The sequence below is a fragment of the Opisthocomus hoazin genome, chromosome 7 (genome assembly GCF_030867145.1).
Source record: "Opisthocomus hoazin isolate bOpiHoa1 chromosome 7, bOpiHoa1.hap1, whole genome shotgun sequence".
NCBI classification, from domain to species: Eukaryota; Metazoa; Chordata; class Aves; order Opisthocomiformes; family Opisthocomidae; genus Opisthocomus; species Opisthocomus hoazin.
Window position 1 is genome coordinate 56,794,891 of NC_134420.1, and position 20,768 is coordinate 56,815,658.

Genomic DNA, 20,768 nt, shown 5'->3' on the forward strand with positions numbered 1-20,768 from the left:
CTAACCTAACCTAACCTGGTACTTCAAACCTGTTCCCCACTATGAGCAATGTCTGAAAAAACACTCGAGGGACAGTAAAGACGTATCAATGACACAGTATTTGGTAGAAATATCAATTTTTTATTTCAGTACTGAAACCAACTTTCTGCATGTTCTGTTAATTGATTCCAGACAATTTACAATGCAGAGCTAACAACAAGCTTCCTGGTTAAAACAGTTGCTTGAATACCAGGAGACAAAGCATTTTTGGTGACACAAAGGGTGGCAGAAGGTGTACAGAGCTTCTGGCTTTATTTTAAACACTCTGGTACAGGTACAGTTTTATCACTGCATTCAATTTAAAATTGAGCCAGACATGCAATGTATTGGTGCAACATCTTGAAATAGATCTTAACTGCTACTGAATTACCTAAAATTGTTATTGATTTGATTTTGTATTTAGACGTAACATATGACATTCAGTGTAATTAATGGGCTAGGCTCATTGTTTTAAAATGTCTATGAAAGTATTCTGAAGGTGACCTGGTATTAACACAGGAGGCCGAAGGAATAAATAGCAGTTTAAAAGTCCCATGTGAATGGCACACATGCACACAGCAGCACATGAGCAGAATCAGAGCCCACAAAGTAAACGCACACTTTAAAACGCTTTTAATGATGTGATCACAGGGCAGAAGAGTTCCTCAGATCCATAAATAATTCAACTTTAATCTCCATTCCCCTGTAAAGACCCAACTTCCTTCAGCAATAAAACCCCAACTTCCTGAAAAATATGAGGCAAGAGGATAATTTCACCTTAAGATAAATGCAGTGACTGGTGTATTTATAACCCATACGTTAACCAATTAACTCTCATTCAGGCTGCTGCATTGCCTTGGATTTTGTTGCACTCAGTAACAATCCTCCTAGGTACTTAGCAGGTCACGCAAAACACTCGTGATGTGAGACAACAGCTCCCAGTTTTCCCTTCTCAAAGGCCCTTAAACAGATTCACCAAGCAAACTGGCTATTTCAAAATGTGAAGTTTCCCAGCGACCCACACAATAATCCATCGGTCGGCAGGCAGCAACTAGGACTCTTACGGCTGGTCATGGGAGCCACAACAAGATCTCCACCTCTTTGACAGAGGTGCTCGTTATGCTTTCTTGCTTATGTAAAAGCCATGGGATTAGCCTTCAAATCTACTCAGAGTGCTTCAAACACCCCGGGAATAAGCCATCTCCATAGTAACAGCTTTAATATTCAGAGAGGAGATCCATAGTACCCTAGAGCGTTTTGTGTCTGCTCAGTGAAAACAAACCAGCCTTGTTTGAGGGCACCTGGCAAACTCACAAAGAAGTTGCTTTAAATATTTAATGGGACTAAGATGGCCAGTTAATCAGTCCTGAAATCAGCAGATGTTACAGTGTAACGAAGCTGTATGTATCAGGCAGGTTTCCTCTTTGTAAGCTCTCTGCACAGTGGGTGGAAAGGCCCAAATAATTCTGCCTGATTGCTCAGAAGAAACTTCACACATTTGTGAAAAAGATATACAAGGAAGGGAGGAAGACAATAAGGGTCTCTCAACTCTTGAGCCAGCGGATGCCTGGGGAAGGCTGCAAACTCTGTGGATATTGCCTTGCTCTGTTCACTGGCTGCTGCTGCAGACCTCTCAAAAAAGGCAACTGTAGGACATCACCGTGCGGTGATGATAAGGAAATCAAAAAGGGCAGATTAAATTACACCTTTGGAAACTATTGGCAATGAAATTGGGGTTCATGTCACACGAGGAATCGGTGGGAGGACAGAAGTTTTGTGTGCTTCAGAGCACAAGCTGCAGGAACCGTGCTCCAGCAGGTACCATCCTAGCACTGTCCACTGAAACCATTTTGCAAATGTCTGTCTACAAGAGGCCTGAATTCTGCTATGTTGAAAACAGTCTCCAGAGTCCTCTGGCTGCACACGGATAGGAAGGAAGTCCACCCAGCAACACATCTAAAGGCAAGTACCTGCTCCCCTGAGCTTTGTGGAGTCAAGAAATGCCTATGAGCATTTTAAAGCTGGCATTAAGAGATGCTACCTGCCTGATTTTTAGGAGACTCGCCCTGATCCGGCACACTCTCTGCTTTTCTGCATCATCCCTTCGATAGAGAGAAATGGATAGCCCATGTCCTGCATCTGTGGCAGCATATTTACACACACAAAGTGCATGTTCACATCTGATGCTCCCAGCTGCCACAGATCTGCACAAAGAACCAGCAGTTCACCTGCACTGGTGACAGGCTGCAGAACGTGCGCAGAAGCTGCTGCTTGGGTGGGGTGAGCTCAGCCACAGCCACAGGACAGCAGGCTATGCAGAGCCTTTTTGCAGTTATCTGAAGTCACACAAACATAAAACCCACATGCTACGTGACTGTGCCTACAGTTAAATATCTCAGCTGGTAACCACAGCTAAATATAGTCCTGGTGGTTTCCCATAGAACAGGAGACACAATAGGCCTTTTAGACATTTATTTTTAAAGTCTTTTCAAACAGTTACTGGTGTTAATGGAGCAGATAACAGATGGCATCCTCCTACAGGTACTCTGCTCTCAATTCTGATGTTAAACTAATCTCAGGATGACATCCATGGAGTGGCAGGTTCAAATGAGCTTCAAGCCTGGTAAACACAAAAGACAGCAGATAGGGAAGCCCAGCCTCTGGGTCATTGGACAAAGCTTTGGTCAGGCCTGGCCCCAAGCTGTAGCTTGAGCTCCATGAAAGAGGCTGTGAACGCTCCTTAAAGGGAACCTCTTCCCCTCCCTTCCCCAAAAGAGTGTTGCAGAGATAAAGTAGCAGGTCCCTGAAGCGTCTAACTTGGCTCCAGTTTGGTTCTACTGCAACCCTTGCAGGACAGGATGGCTTGAGGAAGAGGAGGAAGAGAAAGCCCCTTCCTGTGAATGCACCGAGACAGCAACAGTGAGATCCCACTGCTGATGCAGCCCATCAGTGACTCTTCTGAGCAGGACTGAATTTGAACTTCTCATTAGCAAGGTGCTGACTCCATCAATGGAACCAGCCCTTGAACCTGCTCAGCCTTTAATCATACTGGCCCTCAGAGTGAAATGCAGCTGCCAGAGCCGAATATACTTTTGGGCAACAGAGTATTCTCTGTTGAGACGTAACTTTTCTTTTGTTATATTTTACCCCACTGCTTCTTCTCCAACCTCAGCAGCCCTTGAGAGCAGCTCATCTCTCTCAGTTCTGCTACCTTTTACAAATTTGAAGGCTGTTTTGTCTATCCTCAGCCTTCTCTCTTCCATATCTCTGGTCCCTGCTGCTATCCTCTAGACTTTCTTCAACTCGTCTTCAACCTATCCCATGGTGATGAAGCCAGCAGCTACCTTCACTACCCACACGTTCAGCACCAAAAATTCCTGTGTGAGACACAATGTAGACCTGTGCACAAGAAGATTCCCTGTGCTCTCACGTCTCTTGTAAGGACTAAAACATCCTACTGATCGTCTCTTTGAAGACCAGTTACTGTGCAGATTGAAACACAGGACTTGGGCTGAATATCAAAACCTACTGCCTTAGAGCAGATGTACAGCAGAACACGAGCCTGAAGACAGTTCTGCAGACTTCTGCCACAAGAAGACATTACTCCTCTTTAAACAGTTAAGTTTGCCACTAATTGTTCCCCAGTCTGGACTTCTCAACATTTCAAGAAAAGGTTAATTTCAGTCTGCGCTAAGTACCAAATCCAAAACGATACTTGAAAAAACAAAGAGCCCAAAACACCAAACCAAAATGCAGCATGCAGGATTGTAAAAGAACATCCTGCATCACTGACTTCAAGACCCAATGTTTGAAATATAATCCCATTCATAAACCTGATTTGGCTCCATCCGACACCCAATTTAGGTTGTTTCATTGCTCTTGGCAGAAGACTGTTTTATAGGTGTGCAGATTGTGTCGACAACGTATGGCAGAACCAAGTTGCAAAGTGACCTGAGAATAGCAGGGCTGGAATGTTAAAAGGAAACCAGTCACTGTGGACATAGACAGGCAAGGCGCCACAGGGCAGCAGTGGGATTGAGGACCTAGACTGAAAGATTAAGAAGACTGGTGGCTCAGGGCAAGATCTAGAGATGTAAAGATACCCCAGCCATATTGAGAACTCAAAGTCTTCAATGACAGGTTAAACAAACTGTAACAGCCTGTGCATGTCTCTGGAAACAAACATCACTATTCAGGTAATGAGAGGCGATTCTCAAAGAGAAAATCCTGATGCAAAACAGCATCAAAGGAGATGATGTATTCTCTTCCTGTGTTAGGCTATGGAATTTCGCACAAGTGACAGACCATTATCGCCTCCCTTTACACACACTTAGAACTCTTTTTAACAATCCCAGTGTTAAAGGAGCTTTAGTTGTTTCCAAGACATGTGTTGCACTAAAAAAACCGGACATGCTCTAGTCTATTGTTTTAGTTCAGGATCCACTTATGAGAAACCGCAAGTATATTTAACCCTTTACAGCAACTTCTGTGCACCTACAATTTTAACATATTCTTCAGATTCTTGGTGTTGTTGCTTCTGTGCACAAAATGTCTTTTCATGGGGAATCAATTTGCACAGGAAGAGATTTTTCAAGGGAACAGTTTGCTGCTTCCACCCCCTCAACACTTTTAATGGCACAGAAACTAAAAAAAAAGATATCTTAAAAGGCTCTTCTAAAATAGAACTTCTTCTTCTTCTTTTCATCTTCAGAATTGGGGACAGGCCCAGAAAGACCAGGCCCCAGCACACAGTCCCATGCTTCAGCTCCTGGCATCCCTTTGCAGGGAAGAGCATAACTGCCATGTTACAGCTGGCCACTAAAAGTTGACAGTATCTCCTATGAGCTAATATTCCAGCAGCACATTCAGTATCTAGATTAGGGTTCTGCCCTTCCCAGATTAAACAGTATCTGTTCTCAGAACAATTTGGCTGCCGCTCTCCTGTCCCCCACCTGGGAAGCAATGATGTGAGACAGCAGTAGTAAAACTTCACACTAAGCAGGCACTGCAGGGTTTCCACCAAGCATGAGTGGAAAGGCCTTTCTCACCTGGGAATGCATTTATATCAATGACCGCATGCTGACCAGTCTGATTGTTAATGATGATATCAATTCCAAAGAGGGAAACTCCCAGAGCTTGCCGCAGCGCCTTGGAGATTTCCCGGATGACGTCGTCATTTGGCCGCTCATATACTCCTTCGATTTTATCCAGCTGTAGCAGAAAAAGACACATTACTAAGGGACTCTAAAACAGTCATTTTAGTGGAAAGATTAATTTTCAGAGGTTTCCAGGTGCATATCCACCAAATCTAATTGCAGAGAACCGGTGGCATGAAACAGAAAAAGACACCAAAGAGAAACTGCTTTCATAATTCAGAATCCTACCTATATTGGGAGTTCACCTGCTCTAAAGCACCTAGTTCTTCCTCTTCATACTGGTGTAGATCGTCAAGAGACACAGCAGTATAGGAATGAATGGAGAATCAGACTCACTATTTTATGTACTAGATCTACACCTTAAAAAACCAAATATAGCTGGCACGTTTAAGCCTATGCTGCAAATATTCTGGATATCATTCTGCTACTTCAATGTAGATTAAGGCCTATGTTACAGGATTGGTAAACCACACTCCTGCTCTTAGTTTCCTTTGAGCCATACAACACAACTCAGCTGGTATCTTCAGGGCAGAGGCTAATTCAAATGGGATACTTTTTACACAAGTTTTCATGTATAAGTTATTCTACAAACATTAATCAGTATGAAAAACTCAGGTTATTTATGACTGGGGCATGTAATTTTTTTCACTTTTTAAACAACAGGTTAAGCATCAGAAGTATGCTGTTCTGTCTACAGAAGTATGGAGTACATGTGTATGAGAGATGGCAGGTAAACCACAGAAGCATATACTCTCTCAAAGTCTGAAAGTAAATTTGGCCATAAAGAGATTTACGACTAGCACAATTACAGCTTTAATATTTAGCATGCCCATCAGTGTTGCACACAAATTTAATCACTGCTGACCATGAAACTACTCCCCAGCAGAGCTTGTGAAACAGAAAGGAATCTGGAGACTCAAAGATTGAAAGGACCCAGTCCTGTAAAGCGACTTTCACAGCAGCTGAGTGCCTGAGAACTTTACTTGGTTTTCATACGTGCAAAGCTTATCAAAAAGGACTGGTAAGGCAAGCATGGAACTGTGCAGCGTGCTGGCACTGCTGGACTCGGAAGACACCCAGAAATGGTCCCGTGGTCACAGCTCGGGTGTGCCCGCACCGCAGACAGCTACTGGCCCTCTGTGGCCCTCCCAACACAAAAATTTCTCTGCTTGAATTTTCACTGTTTGTCTTTCCTCACAGAACTGAGTCCTAGAAAGATGATTTATGCTTATTAAGCTCTCTGGACAGGAAAAGGCCAGGTATTTGCATTCAGAACCTCCTTCTTCCCTTTGCTTAGATTACGTCTGGGAAGCTTAGGCCTGGCAAGCAGCACAGCCCTGCTGCATCAGTGCTTCCTCACCGGAGCTCGGTAAGGAAAACCAGAGGGGGACACAGTCATGCTGGCTCGTTGTACCAAACAGACCTCAGCCTGCAACACAGAAGCAGACAACTTGTGAAGGAGAGTCACTAGCTACTAACACTTCGACAAGAAAGGACTAATAGTTTTCCAGCCGCGCCAGAGGAGAAAAGACCAAGTGTACTTACTGCTGTTAAGACAGACGAGGATTCTGGCTTTGAAACATTGTGGCTGTTGAAAAATATTGATTCTCTGTCTGGAATTAAAAGCAGGTTGTAAATAACTTTATAGCAGATTTTAATTTCCACAGGATTAGCGCACGGAACAGCAGGCAGCACTGCAGCCCAGGAACCCAGCCCAGACCCCCATTAGGCCGTCCCCCCGGCAGGGACCCGCGGCCTGGTCACCCGTGGGCTCTGGACCTTCACCAGAGCCAACGCACTGAGTTCAGTAACATCATTAAGTTAATTGCTACTGATTTGCTGTATTCGAAGTGACGGTTGCAACGAAGGGAGAAGTGGCATTCACTGCAGAGTGAAAGCACCAAGATCGCCTGAACCTGGGGAGGGCAAGGGCACCGTCACCGCGGGGGAATGCAGCAAACGTCGTGGCCAGGACCTGCCCTCCCTTTGGAGGCATCCCGGAACACGGGAGACACCCTGAGGTGACAGCAGCCACTGACCTATGGCAATAGAAACCATGGGGAGCATGGTACCAGCACCCCCTGCTCCCTCTGTGCTGCAGGGCTTCTGTGGGGACAAACCCACCGCCACAAGTCTTCCCGCGAGATTCCCTCCACAACAGACCGACGGCATGGTGCAGACAGCCCACATGGGAACACCCAGACCAAAGTCTCAGCATGCAGGCGGCACCAGCAATAGCATATTTCTGCTGTGCTGGTCTCCCTGTGAGGACACTCAAGAGCAGCCACAGGGCCACGCACGATAAAGATGGGGGAGCTGTGAAAAGCACACCCAAATGCACTCCTCAGTCTGACACCGCCATATACTCTTCTTGCCTTCCCTCGTCACATCTGCCCGGCCAGGTGCCTGTAGCACGGCCCCCTTAAACTCTCCCGATGAGGGTAAGCAAGCCAGATGCTTATCACAATCTGCTCACAAAAATTGTTTTTCCATGGGCTTTCAGACAGCTTTCCAGTCTTACACCAATGGATGAGACAGTAGCTTGGGCACTTTTTGGAAATGCCTTAAAACATTCTCTTCACCAAAAGCACAGACCGATTGTCCTAATAGTTTATATGAAGACGGATTCTGGCCTACTTAATTTGATCAGGACATACAGCAGACCTAAATGTAAATGCAGGCACACATACCTACAGACAAGGACTTTTATCACGATTTCACTACACATACACTAACAAAATATATATTTGTGTGCAGTATGCAATGGTGAGCACACATGGACATACTAAGATCAGCAGAAACCACTAAGTTAAGTGACAAGAAACTGGCACTTGTTAATTCACCTCCTGTAGTTTGATACCTGCTCCCCTCCCACCCCCACCTCCTGGATTTGTCCAGCTGCAGGCAGATCATGCTCCCATCCATGCCCTGCTAATTCCTTCTTGCTTCTAAAGGCTCACAGAATGAAGTTCTTGGGAAACCAGCTTTTTTTCCATAAAGGAAATCTTAGTGATCTTTAATGAAAACCGTTCAGGTGCTGCTGTTCCGTGACATACAGGAGGATTACTGTCCTCGCTGACAAATCCACTCCTCCCTCCCCTCAACACAGCTGGTATCTACAAACCAAAGGACTCTTCCCACCAAGCTTGACAACACTGAGCCTCACATGAACAGAGAGGCTCGCTTAGCGGAGAACACAAGCCATCTTTAATTTAAACACACATACATAATCAAGGTAAAAATAGGGAGAGGAAGCTCTGAAACGATGGAATCCAGGAAATTCTCTCCAAGGCACATTTATAAACAAACTCCGGAACAAATGACACATGACCTTACTGTGAAATCAGAGAATTTCTCTCCCTCTGCCCCTTTCCACATGACATAAAACACTAACAGGTAAGATTCAGGTTATCGTTGCGTAAATATTTACTATATGAATGTCATTCATATGTATTCTAGAGCAGATGAGTTATCTCCCTTCCTATTGAAATAATACAGCAGAGGAAACACAGTATGTAAGAACCAGCTGCCCTCACTCTGGCAGCCTTTTCAAAGGTATTTTTCTTTTGAGTTGTTTGCTGCCAAGGCTCTGAGAACTGACATGTCCTTTTAAATCAGTACAACGTACCTGAGATTCCCGCAGAGAAGTTCTTTAAAGATGGTCTTTTCACCACCGTGTAGGATTCCCCGACCACGAAGACTTTATACAGCACAGCATTGTGGTTGATGAAGCTCTGAATAACGCAAGGGGGGCGGATAGCTTTCAGGCCCTCCTGGTTGAAGATGATCGCCATCTGGAAACATGCACACAGAGTTGTGCACAAGTCTTTCAATAATTTCACTTATCCACCCGACTAGCAGTGAGGGGGAACATCTACTGGTGGATATATATTGACCACGTTTGAATTCCTTCTCAGTAGCTAGACCTATTTCATTACATTTCATTTCACTGACACACAACTCTCCAAACACTACTGGCAATGCAGCTTTCGTTTTCAACCAACATTTTCTTCTCAGCTCATTGCAACTTCATTTACTGCTTTTAGTTGGGAAGCTACTGCAGGTACAGCAGAAGGGTAAAACATTTGACCAACACAGATGACAAAGTTTGTACTGAATACAAGCATGTTTCATGGGAACAGCAAAAGGAACTGGTCTACGTACTAACTGTAAGAGTTCTACTTCCTGTGGTTTGGTTCAGTCCCACTGCAACGGCCTAAACACCAGGGTTTCTGAAGTTTTTTCAGACTCTAGTAGTTCTTACTGCTAGCAAATGCCAGTCTAATGATTTTCCTGGCTTGGTTTCACCCTGTTACTCCAAATGGATAGTCCTCTTCAAGTGACTGGAACAAATATGTCAAAAATGAAGTAATTTATAGGGCCTGAATGACAAACAACAGCTGCCTCAAACAGTACAGAAGCGATGCTGGTAGGTGCAGAGAAGTACTTTGATGAGCCAGAACATATTCAGAACATGCTGCGCTGCTCTTTGCATCGATCCATCCATGACTGTGCTTACATGCAGATATAATTATCATAGCTGCGGTGCCCCATTTTGCAGGTTTGTTGATGGAGTATAGATGCTGCCATGGCTCCTACGCAGAAGCGGCAGCAAGCACCATTCTGGCACAGGTGATGAAATTACTTTATACCAGTGTGCCCCTACACAGCAGTGAGGATGAACTTAGGTTTGCTCTCCATCCTCAAAGCCCTGAAAAACCTATGCTCTAGTTATCTGAATATTGACCTCTCTTCATCACTCCAGTGATGCTGGGCGTTGTTCTCCACGGTGGCAGAAGCACATGTTGGGAGTCAGGTGAACACGAGTAAGGACTGTCCAAGGCCAGAGAACCTGACACATGTTTTATCTTCCTTTCCTCTGGGCAAAACTCCCTCCCACAGGCAGGGATGCTTTGGCTAGAGCACCTTCCCCCTCCGAAGAGCCTTGAAGACTACAGCTAACCATCCAAGTCTTCAGCCTGCCACCTACTTCAGCCAGTACAGGACGCACAACACTTGCCAGAAAAGCTCCTAAGCTCTGAAACACAAATTTTTTCTTATGCCTGTTAATATTTTCTCACTGGCCTGCTTGGCCCTAGTGTTTTACTTGGGATGCAAAACAGTCCAAGGAGGCTAAGAGAATTCCTGTGGGTCCCACAGTGACTCCACAGCAGTACACAGAATAAAACCAGGGCTTCCTGCCTCAGCATGGTGCAGACGAATTATACCGCTTGCTCGCTCTTTCCATATGCTTCCTGCCAGTTTTCGTGCTTTTTGAGATTAGCTGTATCTTAGTGAAGTCAGGGTCACTGGAAGGATCTTACAAAGAAACTTTACCACTGTGTGCTCTCTCTCATATATTATATATGATCAGCTGCTCATTTGATGTACACTATACTTTCAGATTGAGTTTTTGCGAACCTCTTAGTTTGTTCCTGTAGTAAAAATAGTAAATATAAGAGGTTTCGTCATTCAAAAACATAGCCGTGGTAAATGATGTAGTGATTACATATTCATAGTTAGAAGTCTGAACACATTTTTGTCCCTATTCCTCCTTATCTGGTAGACTACATTAAATCACATAATTGTCTGCATGCATGTACAATGACTCAGTTAACATTTTCTGAGTTCAAGTCAATGCCTGCATTCAGTACCTACTTGCAGCTGATATTCTTTGTCTGTCTCTATTATACCAGATGCTATCTATCTGACAGCACAGGGTGAATTTGTGAGCGGTAACAACCTGTGCAAGAAACCTACATTAACCAGCAGAATCGTCCATCAAGATGATTCACAGCAACAACAACATCATATCTCATTTGTCTCTCACTGATGTCAAGAAACACTGCTCTCTTCCTCCTCCTGTGTAGACTTGGCATTACAGTATCTACAACATCATACTGGCAAGAACAGTGCTGTTCCTACCGTGTTCTCTTCAAATGTCAGTTAATTAATCCCCCACAAACCACTCCTTCACAAGATGAGCATGAGATGAGGTACTTCTCATCCTATTTTAGAAGTGTGGAAACCCAGAGAGTTTATCTTCTTGGCACTGAACTGACCCAGGCTACTGAAAAACATGTGAAACTTCTCTTCTGCAAAGATCTGTGCCAGCAGCCCCATGGACTAGCACACAACCCATATAACTCCCATGGTGTTGCATTATGCTGGCTCACTGCGATGTCTCATGGTTTTTAGCATGCATGAATACAGCTCCAAGAATTCGCTTGCAGGGTACACTTGCTCTTGGTCATCTAGCACAGACCTGCCGCGTCTGGCAGTAACATGGGAACAATACTTTGTATCATAATTTCCAAATAGCATTTCTCATTATAAATGCAGAGCTCTTTTGAAGGCAAAACAAAACATTTGGCACCAAGAATTTTTACTGACAATGTCCTTAAGGAATTCAGTCTTGAAAAACACAGTGATGCTCTGCCTTGTCATTCCTGTCCACTCGACACTCAGAAAGAGAGTCATTCTGGATACGTTTCTTCAGGTTATGGGTCTCAGTGATGTCTCACGGCAGCTTTACCAGAGGTCAGTTTTGTTCTGACCTGCTGGCAGCCAGGAAGGACAACCTTCAGGCATCATCCCTGTTCAAGTCTAACAAATGGTGCTGGCAAAGTGGGGCTGAAGTGCTGAGCTGGCCAATGTGACTTCTAGCACGGAGGCCAAGCAGAACTGTGGGATACCACAAGAAAACTAACTAACAGCACCTTGGCTTCACTAGCTTGTGTTTTCACAACAAAATGTGGAGTCTGCCAGCCTCGGCTGGCACCAAACCCAAACTCAAGCCTGCACCATCAGCTGTCCATGTTAGCCAGTACTTGAACTTTGTGAATAGTCATCTTATGAAGAAAAGCAGGTTTCTGGTCAGGCTGTGTTCTAGTTCCAGTGTCAGCTCTGCAGTGGGAATGTCTCTACAGAAAATGAAGCGATTTATCAAAAGCCAAAGAAGGAGTCATTAATAAAACAGGCAATGATTTCTTGTTTCTAGACCTATGCTCCATCTTTTAGACAGTTTGCACTGTAAGCAGACTATTTATTCTACGCTTCCCTTGTCATTATTGACCATGAAATAGCAATTACAAGACAGTTTCCTTCTGAACAGAAATACACTTTTGGATCACTCCTGAGAACTCAGCAGCTCCAAAGTGACTACTACTACTAACTATGTAAAGTACCACGCAAAACATCAGGCTTTTTTCCAGGGGTCCTCCTAGGTTCTCTTCACAAGTTCCTGTGATAAAGTGCAGCCTACAATTGTATTTTATTCTAATTTTTGCGCAGAAAATGGAATTCTGGAAGGAGCCTGAGGTATGTCTGCAGTGTATGAAAGAAGAGCAAAGACAGATTCAGCAGGGAAATGAAGCCCAAGCCTGACTGGACAAGCACTGAAAGGTTCATGCATTTCAGGCTGCAGTCACAGAGGAACCTTCTACAGAAAAATTAATAGGGAAGCTGAGTCTTAAATTAATTCACACCCCAGTCCCCAAGTGTTCTCACGAACGATAAGCAAAAATTTCTAGCGGCTCCTCCAGCAAACTAACAGGACTGTCTGTCATGTTTGTAAAATGATCCAAGCTAAGGCCTGCATGAAAAATCTAGATGCACTGTAAAAGCGCTGGTCACTCAAGATTTCAGGTGTAGGCATTCTGCTCATCCAGATTTACATTTTACTTCAAGGCTTTCACCTCTCAGAGATGCTGCAGCAACATACCGCACGTTTCAGGAGCAGCTGGGAAACCTGAACCGACAACCACGTTGTTAACAAAGGAAGCCAGGCGTTAAGAGAGCCAGCAGCAAGTGCTGGATTCTCGAAACTGAGCTGCGGTTAAGCAGGAAGGCAGGAAGCACAAATGGATAAGAATTAAAACAGGACTCAGCTCGCCTAAATTTAGAGGAAGCTAGGCTCATAGGGAATGCACTCCTTCCAGGAATACAGAATCATTTTAACTGCAACTGCCTTACGGGAAGGAGGGAAAGCAGATAGTTCTGCCAGCCCTGTTCTTCCTACAGCTCCAGCCGTGTTATTACAACTGAACGTGCCTAGAAACCATCTCTGTTTGCCATTCCCTTCCCCTCAAGGAGAGGAACCAGCTGGCCTTCACTCCTACTTCTGCTTCTTCTTCAGCACAAAACCATTTCTCACCTGCACTGCATACACGCTGGAAGAGACTAATGGTGGGCTGGAAACCTGACTCAGTGTGACCTCCCACCAAAGGAGAAGCTGAAAGAGATTCCTTGCAGACAGAGCTGACTGGAGACCACAAACTGCTAGAAGCAACTAGAAGATAGAAGCTAGAAACTGCTAGAAAGAACTTCCATACCAAGAGGTTAAAGTCATATTTAACTTCATTTCAGATAAATCTGAAAAAACAATAGTGCAATTACATGCAAGGGAGAGGCGGTAGAAGGGAAGATGTTTGGGCACAGCCCTCATTCTGCCTACTACAGGACTGGGAAGGCACCAGCCCAACCACCATGGAGGGACTGGAAGCAGAGGAGTAACACTGAAAGGTTTTTAACTCACCTCATGAGAGTTGGTTCCATGGGCCACTCTGGTTTTACAAACTGGATAAATAAAAAAGAAAAAAAGATGCACTACTCGAACAGGACACAAACCCCTTATAAATCTGTTCCCACCCACACATGCAGACCAAGGCACTGACTGTACCAGATACCAGTGACACTTCTTGCTTGAACAGTGCCCTCAATCACTGCAAAGCTTGGCTTGCTCCACGCTACTCTCTCAATTCCTCCCTGTAACCAAGGTGCAAGCAGAGGTCACTATCAGGACTGGACAGAGGTGTAAAGCATCAGCTGACAAGTTAGTACCAGTACTGGTATTGCCATCCTGCCTGCTCAGAGCGCATCTTCACAAGTAAGTGATTTTGCCTGAGGCTGGAGCTACTTTACAGGTACCACAAAACACCACTGTCCTGAAAACAAGAGACACAGTGGAAACCAACTCTTCCTACCTCCCTGTTTTTGGGGAAGAGGAGGAAACCAAATGGGCTGAACCAAACTAAGATACAACATATTTTTCGCAGGCAACCATAAAGGGGGATTAAAAAAGTAGAAAGAGCCCAGCAGTTCTTTCTCATTCATATTCCCTATCTGCTCTGTATATCGTGGTTCTCACCTCCATCGTAAAACCAGTAAGAGAAAAGGAACAACATGCTCCTGTTATTATGACACCAGAGAAGAGCTGAAGACCCTGGGATCCACATGATGACTAGAGCTGATTTTATTTATACGTTAAGCAGAGGAGAGCAAAACTTGCAAGTAGTGAGGGGGTGGATAGAATAAAACTTCTTTGGGGATTGTTGGAAGAGTCAAACTGCCAGGCAAAAGGACAGGCAGCTATGAAAGGCAGATAGCCTGCATCAGAGTCCAAAATAAGTTGATAACTTGAAATTTTGGAAAGTGGTGTACGATGTCTCACAGATACAGGAAGGGGGTCAAAGCCATTCAGTGGGCTTTACATTACTGCTTCACAATCTAGCTTCAGGAGACCTGCCACGTTTGGAAGAGCAATGGCAGGGAGGGAAGAACATGCTTTTTCCACATGACTTTACCTCTGAACTTTACAAGTGAGGCAAGCACCAAGGGAACAAACACCGACTAACCAATTCTGCTCACTTTACACTGCAAGGAATCAAATAAAGGAACGAATTAAAGCACAAGCCCCCCAGCGAAACTCGCTACAAAGCACTAACAGTTCATAGCAGCTGTTTGAGGCTGTGGGCCCTTGGAAACTGCTAGCTACAGTCATTTTTACACTTTTTCTTCTACCCTCTAAGATTATATTTGTAGCCTGGACCAGGGGAAGGGAGGGTTGGGTGAAAAACGTGGCAGTCAGCAAGGCAGTGATATTCTCCAGAAAAATAATGAACACAGCTGGCATAAGAAACTTCCTGCGCAAGTTTAGGGCAAGAGGCAAAGTTTGTTAGAACTATTAGCATTTCCCAGGAACGCATCTTTACTGTAGCAAGATGTTCTAAGTAAGGAACATAATAAAAAGCAAAATAAAACCTGACAGGAGGGGTTTTGCTCCACATTCCAAGCAGACTGCTTCAGAGCATTTGTTTCAGGAAGGTTTTAACATCCCTGGCACTTTGGCAATGAAACACACGCTCCTGCAGTGTTGGCTGTGTCTTGGGGGTGCACGTGCAATATTCAGAATCTACTACAAGCACCAAGGAAAAGCTCATGTACATACTGAATGGGAATGCCAGTCCATTCTTCTCTATAAGCTGCAAGGTATCTTCTCCACAGGCACTTGTCAGCTCCATAAAGGGTGGTGAACAGATCCTTTCATCTGCAAGACAAAAAGACAGACCCAAATGGAGGCGAGTGGTTTAGCTTCTCAGTTTCGTCATTACCAGCTGTCTCCATACTAACTACTTCTTGACAGTCAGCTTTACTTTAACTGCTGATATTAAAGCACTGGAAAGACTATCAGCCAGGCCTGAATTTGCTTTTCTGGAAACATTTCAGAAAACGAAAGGCCCAATTTTCAGGTAATCTGAATGGAAAGATAAAGCCCATATTTTCACAGTTAGGCAGCAAAAAAGATCACCTGCTTAGGAATATGTAGCTGCAGAAGACCTAGCCAGTGAGGTGGAAAGCAATTGGGATCTTAGCTCTTAATGTTATGCCTTCAAGCACAATTTCCTAAAGCATTTTACAAAAATCTGTAAATCAGTCAGCAAGTGTGGCTGCAGTGTGGCAGTCTCACAAAGCCATCATTACTGTAGGGCCCCTCAGGTGGCAGATTCCAGTGTAGATTTACTTTAGTCAAGGTGCCAGCCATGTAACACACCCACTGTCCATCGGTGCCTCTCTGCCACACGAAAGCAGTGCTCATTCAGTCTGGCAAAGCCCGTTGGAGCACCACTGAGACACCTTGACAAGACTGCTCAGTGGACTTCGGTTACAGAGAAAAGACCACAGAAACCACGGTAAAATTTAACACAGTCAGTCTGCTCCAGGGTGTTTCTGCCGACATTGTGCTTGTTCACACAGGGTTGCAGGAAGGCTGGAGTCAAACGCCAGCCCTCTTAGTGACTCAGGAGGTTGAACTACTCTAGGATTCACGTCCTGTTCACTGTTGGAGAACTTTGGTTCCCCTAGGAATGCAGCAGTAAAGGGGGAAAGCACTGTAGGACTCAAAGTACTTGAGCACGGATTTCCACTGCTCGAGAAGACTGGCTTGCAATTTCCAGTGCAAAGAGAACCTTGGCTTCAGCCACTGTTCTGGGACAGGTCAGTGGGCCCAAAGGCTTTCAGACAAAAGCTGTGGACACATTGACAAAGTCAAAACAAGAATATCACCCAAGTAAGCAGCTATCCAACCTAACTCCTCAGTGAGCACAGTTTTAAAAGTACTGCCTCCATGGAGTTCTAGCTATGGCCAGGTTAACTTTGGAGTCACAAATGAGTTACAATTTGAGTTAGCTGCACAGTACCGAACTGCAATTCAGAATGGGCCTGCCAAAACTCACTTCTAAGACTTGTTTCAAGAAAAACAGCATGACACCTTCCTCCAAGCAGCAACAGGAGACCAGCATAAATGATGGAAGCAACTGTATCAGGCAAACTCAAGTCACAGATTTGTATCAACCAGCAACTTGTCTTAAAAATAAGCAAAATGTGACTGTTGTTACTATCCACATATATCCCAGAGAGCACAGAGAAGCCAAACAGGTGGAGGCTATGCTGTGCAGATGGTACAGAAACTGAAAAGTCGTGTAAACTAAAACCCCAGCAAAACGAACTATACCGTTTTACATCAGCATGGAACTACACAATGCAACAAGAGCCATGCATTCAGAAACCACTTTAAATTAATGCTTTTTGCTTCATTGTAAGTATACGTTCATGTGTGTTCCCTCACACAGAAGAGAAAATCGAATCACCGAAAATAAGAGAGACACAAAACGCTCTCTATTTTGGTATACATATCTCAGTACACGCTTCAGCATTCCGAGAATATCTGAGAACTCTGGCCATTAGCAATACTGTTGCTACAAAAAGTTTTCTGCGAAAAGAAAAGACTATTTTCATGCATCCTAAAAAGAGCAGAAAGATTGATGCTTTGAGGTCAACCTCTACAAAGTTAAACAAAACATCGCAGACTTCAAAGCTTTCAGTTTGCTGCTATGAAAACAGAAAGTGGCATCCAAAAGTGACAGGTACTGTAATATTTACAAGCTTTTGCCAGAGCGAAAGTTCCTTAGTTGGATGAATTTAAGGAATCAGATTTAGTTTACAGATAGTCGGGAACAACTTTGGCTTGGCAGCCCTCCCACCCACATGCTTAAGGCTCACAAATAACTTTGCCTTCAGAGTGCAGATGCAAGGGGACGGATGGTTCCATCTCACTTCCCTCTGTTTCTCTCCCATGCAAACAGGAATGGGAGACAGGGAGGATACATGCCACTTGCATGGGGAGATAAAAGAAGGGGCAAACAGTAATTTCTTTGTACTTAGAAAACACCACCTGGATCAACAAAAATTAGCAGAGAAGACTCTCAGCATCTCAAAGTGCTCCTGCTGACTTTGCACAGCACTGGCATTTTCTCCACCAAGAAAGTAATTCTAGCCCACCGAAGCCTCTCAACCAGACCATTCACTGCCAGACCCGAGGACAAACTAACCCTTGCTCCACACAAGATTTCAGTATGGTCTACAGCTGCTCTGAGTTTAATTGTACACACTGCAATTCTGAAGGTAGCTGTAGGTTTAAAAAAAAGTCCTCCAGCTGCCAGTGATGATCCTCTCCTTCCCAGGGTGGCAAACACGTGCTGAAGCTTTCTCTCATCACCAAGCTCCTGCTATCAGTGACAGCAGTCTCCGCACACCTGTTCTGCACTGAGGTCCAGGATAGACCTAATTCAGTGGTTGGGCGTCAATCTCAATACTGCTTTACATCAGTGTGGAACACCACCATACAATCCACAAAGTGCAAGCGAACTTCCAGTGGGACACCAAACCCTCCCCTTCCCTCCCCTCCCGCTGAGTTAAACCGCTTTAGCAGGATCTTACTGAGTTGTGGTCAGGCACTGGACCCTTGGCCATTGTTACTGCTTCTTCGCAAATCGATAGTGACCAGTCACCACGGGAAACCATTGCCAAAAAGGACAACAACAAATATACAAACAAATAAACATAACAGTCCGTAGATGAGAATGGGCGACATGAGTCTGGCCCCACTGCTGACCCTTCCTATTGACACTATAACCTAACTCTCCAGCCTAAAACCAAGCAATAGTCTCATTTTCATCAGAGAGTTCTGGTGAGGATGAAGCACTCTGATGTAAAAGCAGTCTGAGAACTACTAAAGTATGAGGCCACAGCTATGGCATGCCTCCCATGGAGCTGCATTAGCCGTGCAATGCCAGCAGAAGTAACTCTGTGTGTGTGTCAGGACACAGACCTGATACAGCCCGGAACCCACACAAGGAGCCAACGCTGTCACTCTTCTACCACCAGCACTCAGCTCCGAGCTGTGCGTTGGGATGCTGCTGACTGGAAGAGACTTGTAAAACAGGAAGTTTGGAAAAGACTCTACCTCATCTTCCATCCTTGGCTATGCACAAGTGCCCTCAGCTCCCAAGAGATTATTCCAAATGCAATTTCTATGCTTTCCTGCCTTGCTTTTGGTACACACACTGAACCACATGAACAGATACCCATAATTACTAACCTTATCTTCATGCAGCCTTTACTGAACCAAAGACATTAGCAGGAAAAATCTCTCCGCAAGTCAAAGGACTGCTGTGATATAAGAGGCTGCACATTTTATAGGGCACACTTAGAGAGTAGTATTTCTTTCTTTTAAGTGCCTGGTGGTCTCTCAGAGACCTGCCTTTGAAATATGGCCAGGATGCCAGGTGGACCATGTCAGGTCCAGCACTGCCAACTTAACAGCAACAAGGAAAGACTCTTCAGATCAGAAGAGGGTTCAGCTGTCACTTCAGACAACTTCCAAAAGCATCAGTAGCATTTTTGTTGTTATAAAAAACACATCATAATTAAATCTAAAAGTCAAAACGCCGTCACTGTGTTCCTCCCCCGTCTTTGTCCTCATTTTTATTGTATGCCTTGGCACAAAATTTGTGGTGTCTGCTTTTTATATTTTCCTTAAATTACTCTCCCTTTTATTCAAGATTATCTGATCTCATAGGGAGCTCCTTCTCGTCTCTTCTTACTTTCTGCATTTTTTTCTCTTCCCCATACCCATTTCTTCTCTATGCTGGTCTTTTTTTCAGCTGTCATTTCCGTTCTTCTACCGCTACCTACACTTTATCCCTCCTTCACCCTTGAACAGAGATCAGGGCTGGGATCGTGCTCACGGACAGCAGGGGAGCTGGCACTAACAGGCTGCGGGTTCAGGCAGCCATCGCCTGCCCCCGTACAGCATCAGGGCAGTCAGCTCTGGCATGTCTCAGGTGAGCCTTGTCAGAACACTGATCCATTCCCATGGAGCAACAACGTTCTTATCAAAGTGGAAAACATGACTGATGAAGTCCAGTTTACAGGATGAGTAACACAGCTAACCAACAAGAGAGAGGTGAAAGAGTACTCAAACCACGGTTTTGGTGCCAAGGAGGGGATTATTCTGGATGAAGTTCAACAACAGGGACAGGAGCAATGGGATGTGAAGAAGGGGAAGATGCAGACTAAATACTGGCTGAGGCAAAAAAGTTTTCTGGCAGTGAGAATTGGCGGAAATCTTCATGCTTGGGATTTGCTTTAGTAAGAGATGTTGCACAGTGCTCCTCTATTCAGTGCCTGTGCGCCACTGGTGGCCTGCAGACAGACTGCCAAACAGTTACAGGATACCCAAACCCCTGAAAAGAAGGCACAAGAAACCCAACACTGAACACACAGTCCTGCACAGCAGGTAGACAAAACAGAGAGAGGACAAACGAGTAATAAACGACTCTGCCCAGCTGAACCAAATCTTATGTGATAATAAATGGAAACCACTGTGACAAGGCTGCAGAAGCCAGTTCCTGAATGGTGTTCAGTGAGGGCAAGTGGTGCTTGCACTGTAAGAGGTACTGACACAGTGGGCAGCTCTGGATCACTGTGGGAAAAAAATAAACCGTGAGAACAGATGAACCATAAAATAGTTCCCCATTCAGATTTCTTTGGTCCTTATGATTTTGGAGAGAGAAGACAACAAATTATAAATTGCAGACCAAATGCTCTGCATTCATGGATCAACAAACTGCATTACTTTGTCTTCAGAAAAGAAGTTTAAAAACAGAGCTCACGGTCAGAGATTTTCTGTGAGGACAGCTCAAACCCTGTGGCTAGGGGAAAAAGCCCTGAGGTGGCCACTGCCTATTAAACTTCACATTCACAGTCAAAATATATCTCCCTGCCTAGTAATTCACCATCCTTCACTACCTAATCTGGGGATTAGAAAGCAGAGCAGAGAGACTGAAGAACAAGTACTTATTCCCAGCACCACCAACCTCTTGCCATGAGACCATGACCAAACCACCAAACACATCCTACCTCCACATTCCCACTGGAAAAGTGGGGAGGAGGCTTTGCCTCCCCTTGGCGAGG

General features: G+C 44.7%; 1 protein-coding gene across 2 annotated transcripts in view; it reads right to left on the reverse strand.

Moving 5' to 3' along the window:
• Positions 1-20,768, reverse strand: part of ITPK1 (inositol-tetrakisphosphate 1-kinase) — a 154,064-nt gene that overhangs the window by 3,146 nt on the left and 130,150 nt on the right. For both annotated transcript variants that reach the window (XM_075426234.1, XM_075426233.1), the window contains 5 exons: positions 15,403-15,501; positions 13,711-13,751; positions 8,803-8,968; positions 6,720-6,787; positions 5,067-5,229 (listed from right to left, as the gene is read on the reverse strand). In XM_075426234.1, coding sequence (XP_075282349.1) covers positions 5,067-5,229; positions 6,720-6,787; positions 8,803-8,968; positions 13,711-13,751; positions 15,403-15,501 — 537 coding nt within the window. The remainder of the gene's footprint in view (positions 1-5,066; positions 5,230-6,719; positions 6,788-8,802; positions 8,969-13,710; positions 13,752-15,402; positions 15,502-20,768) is intronic.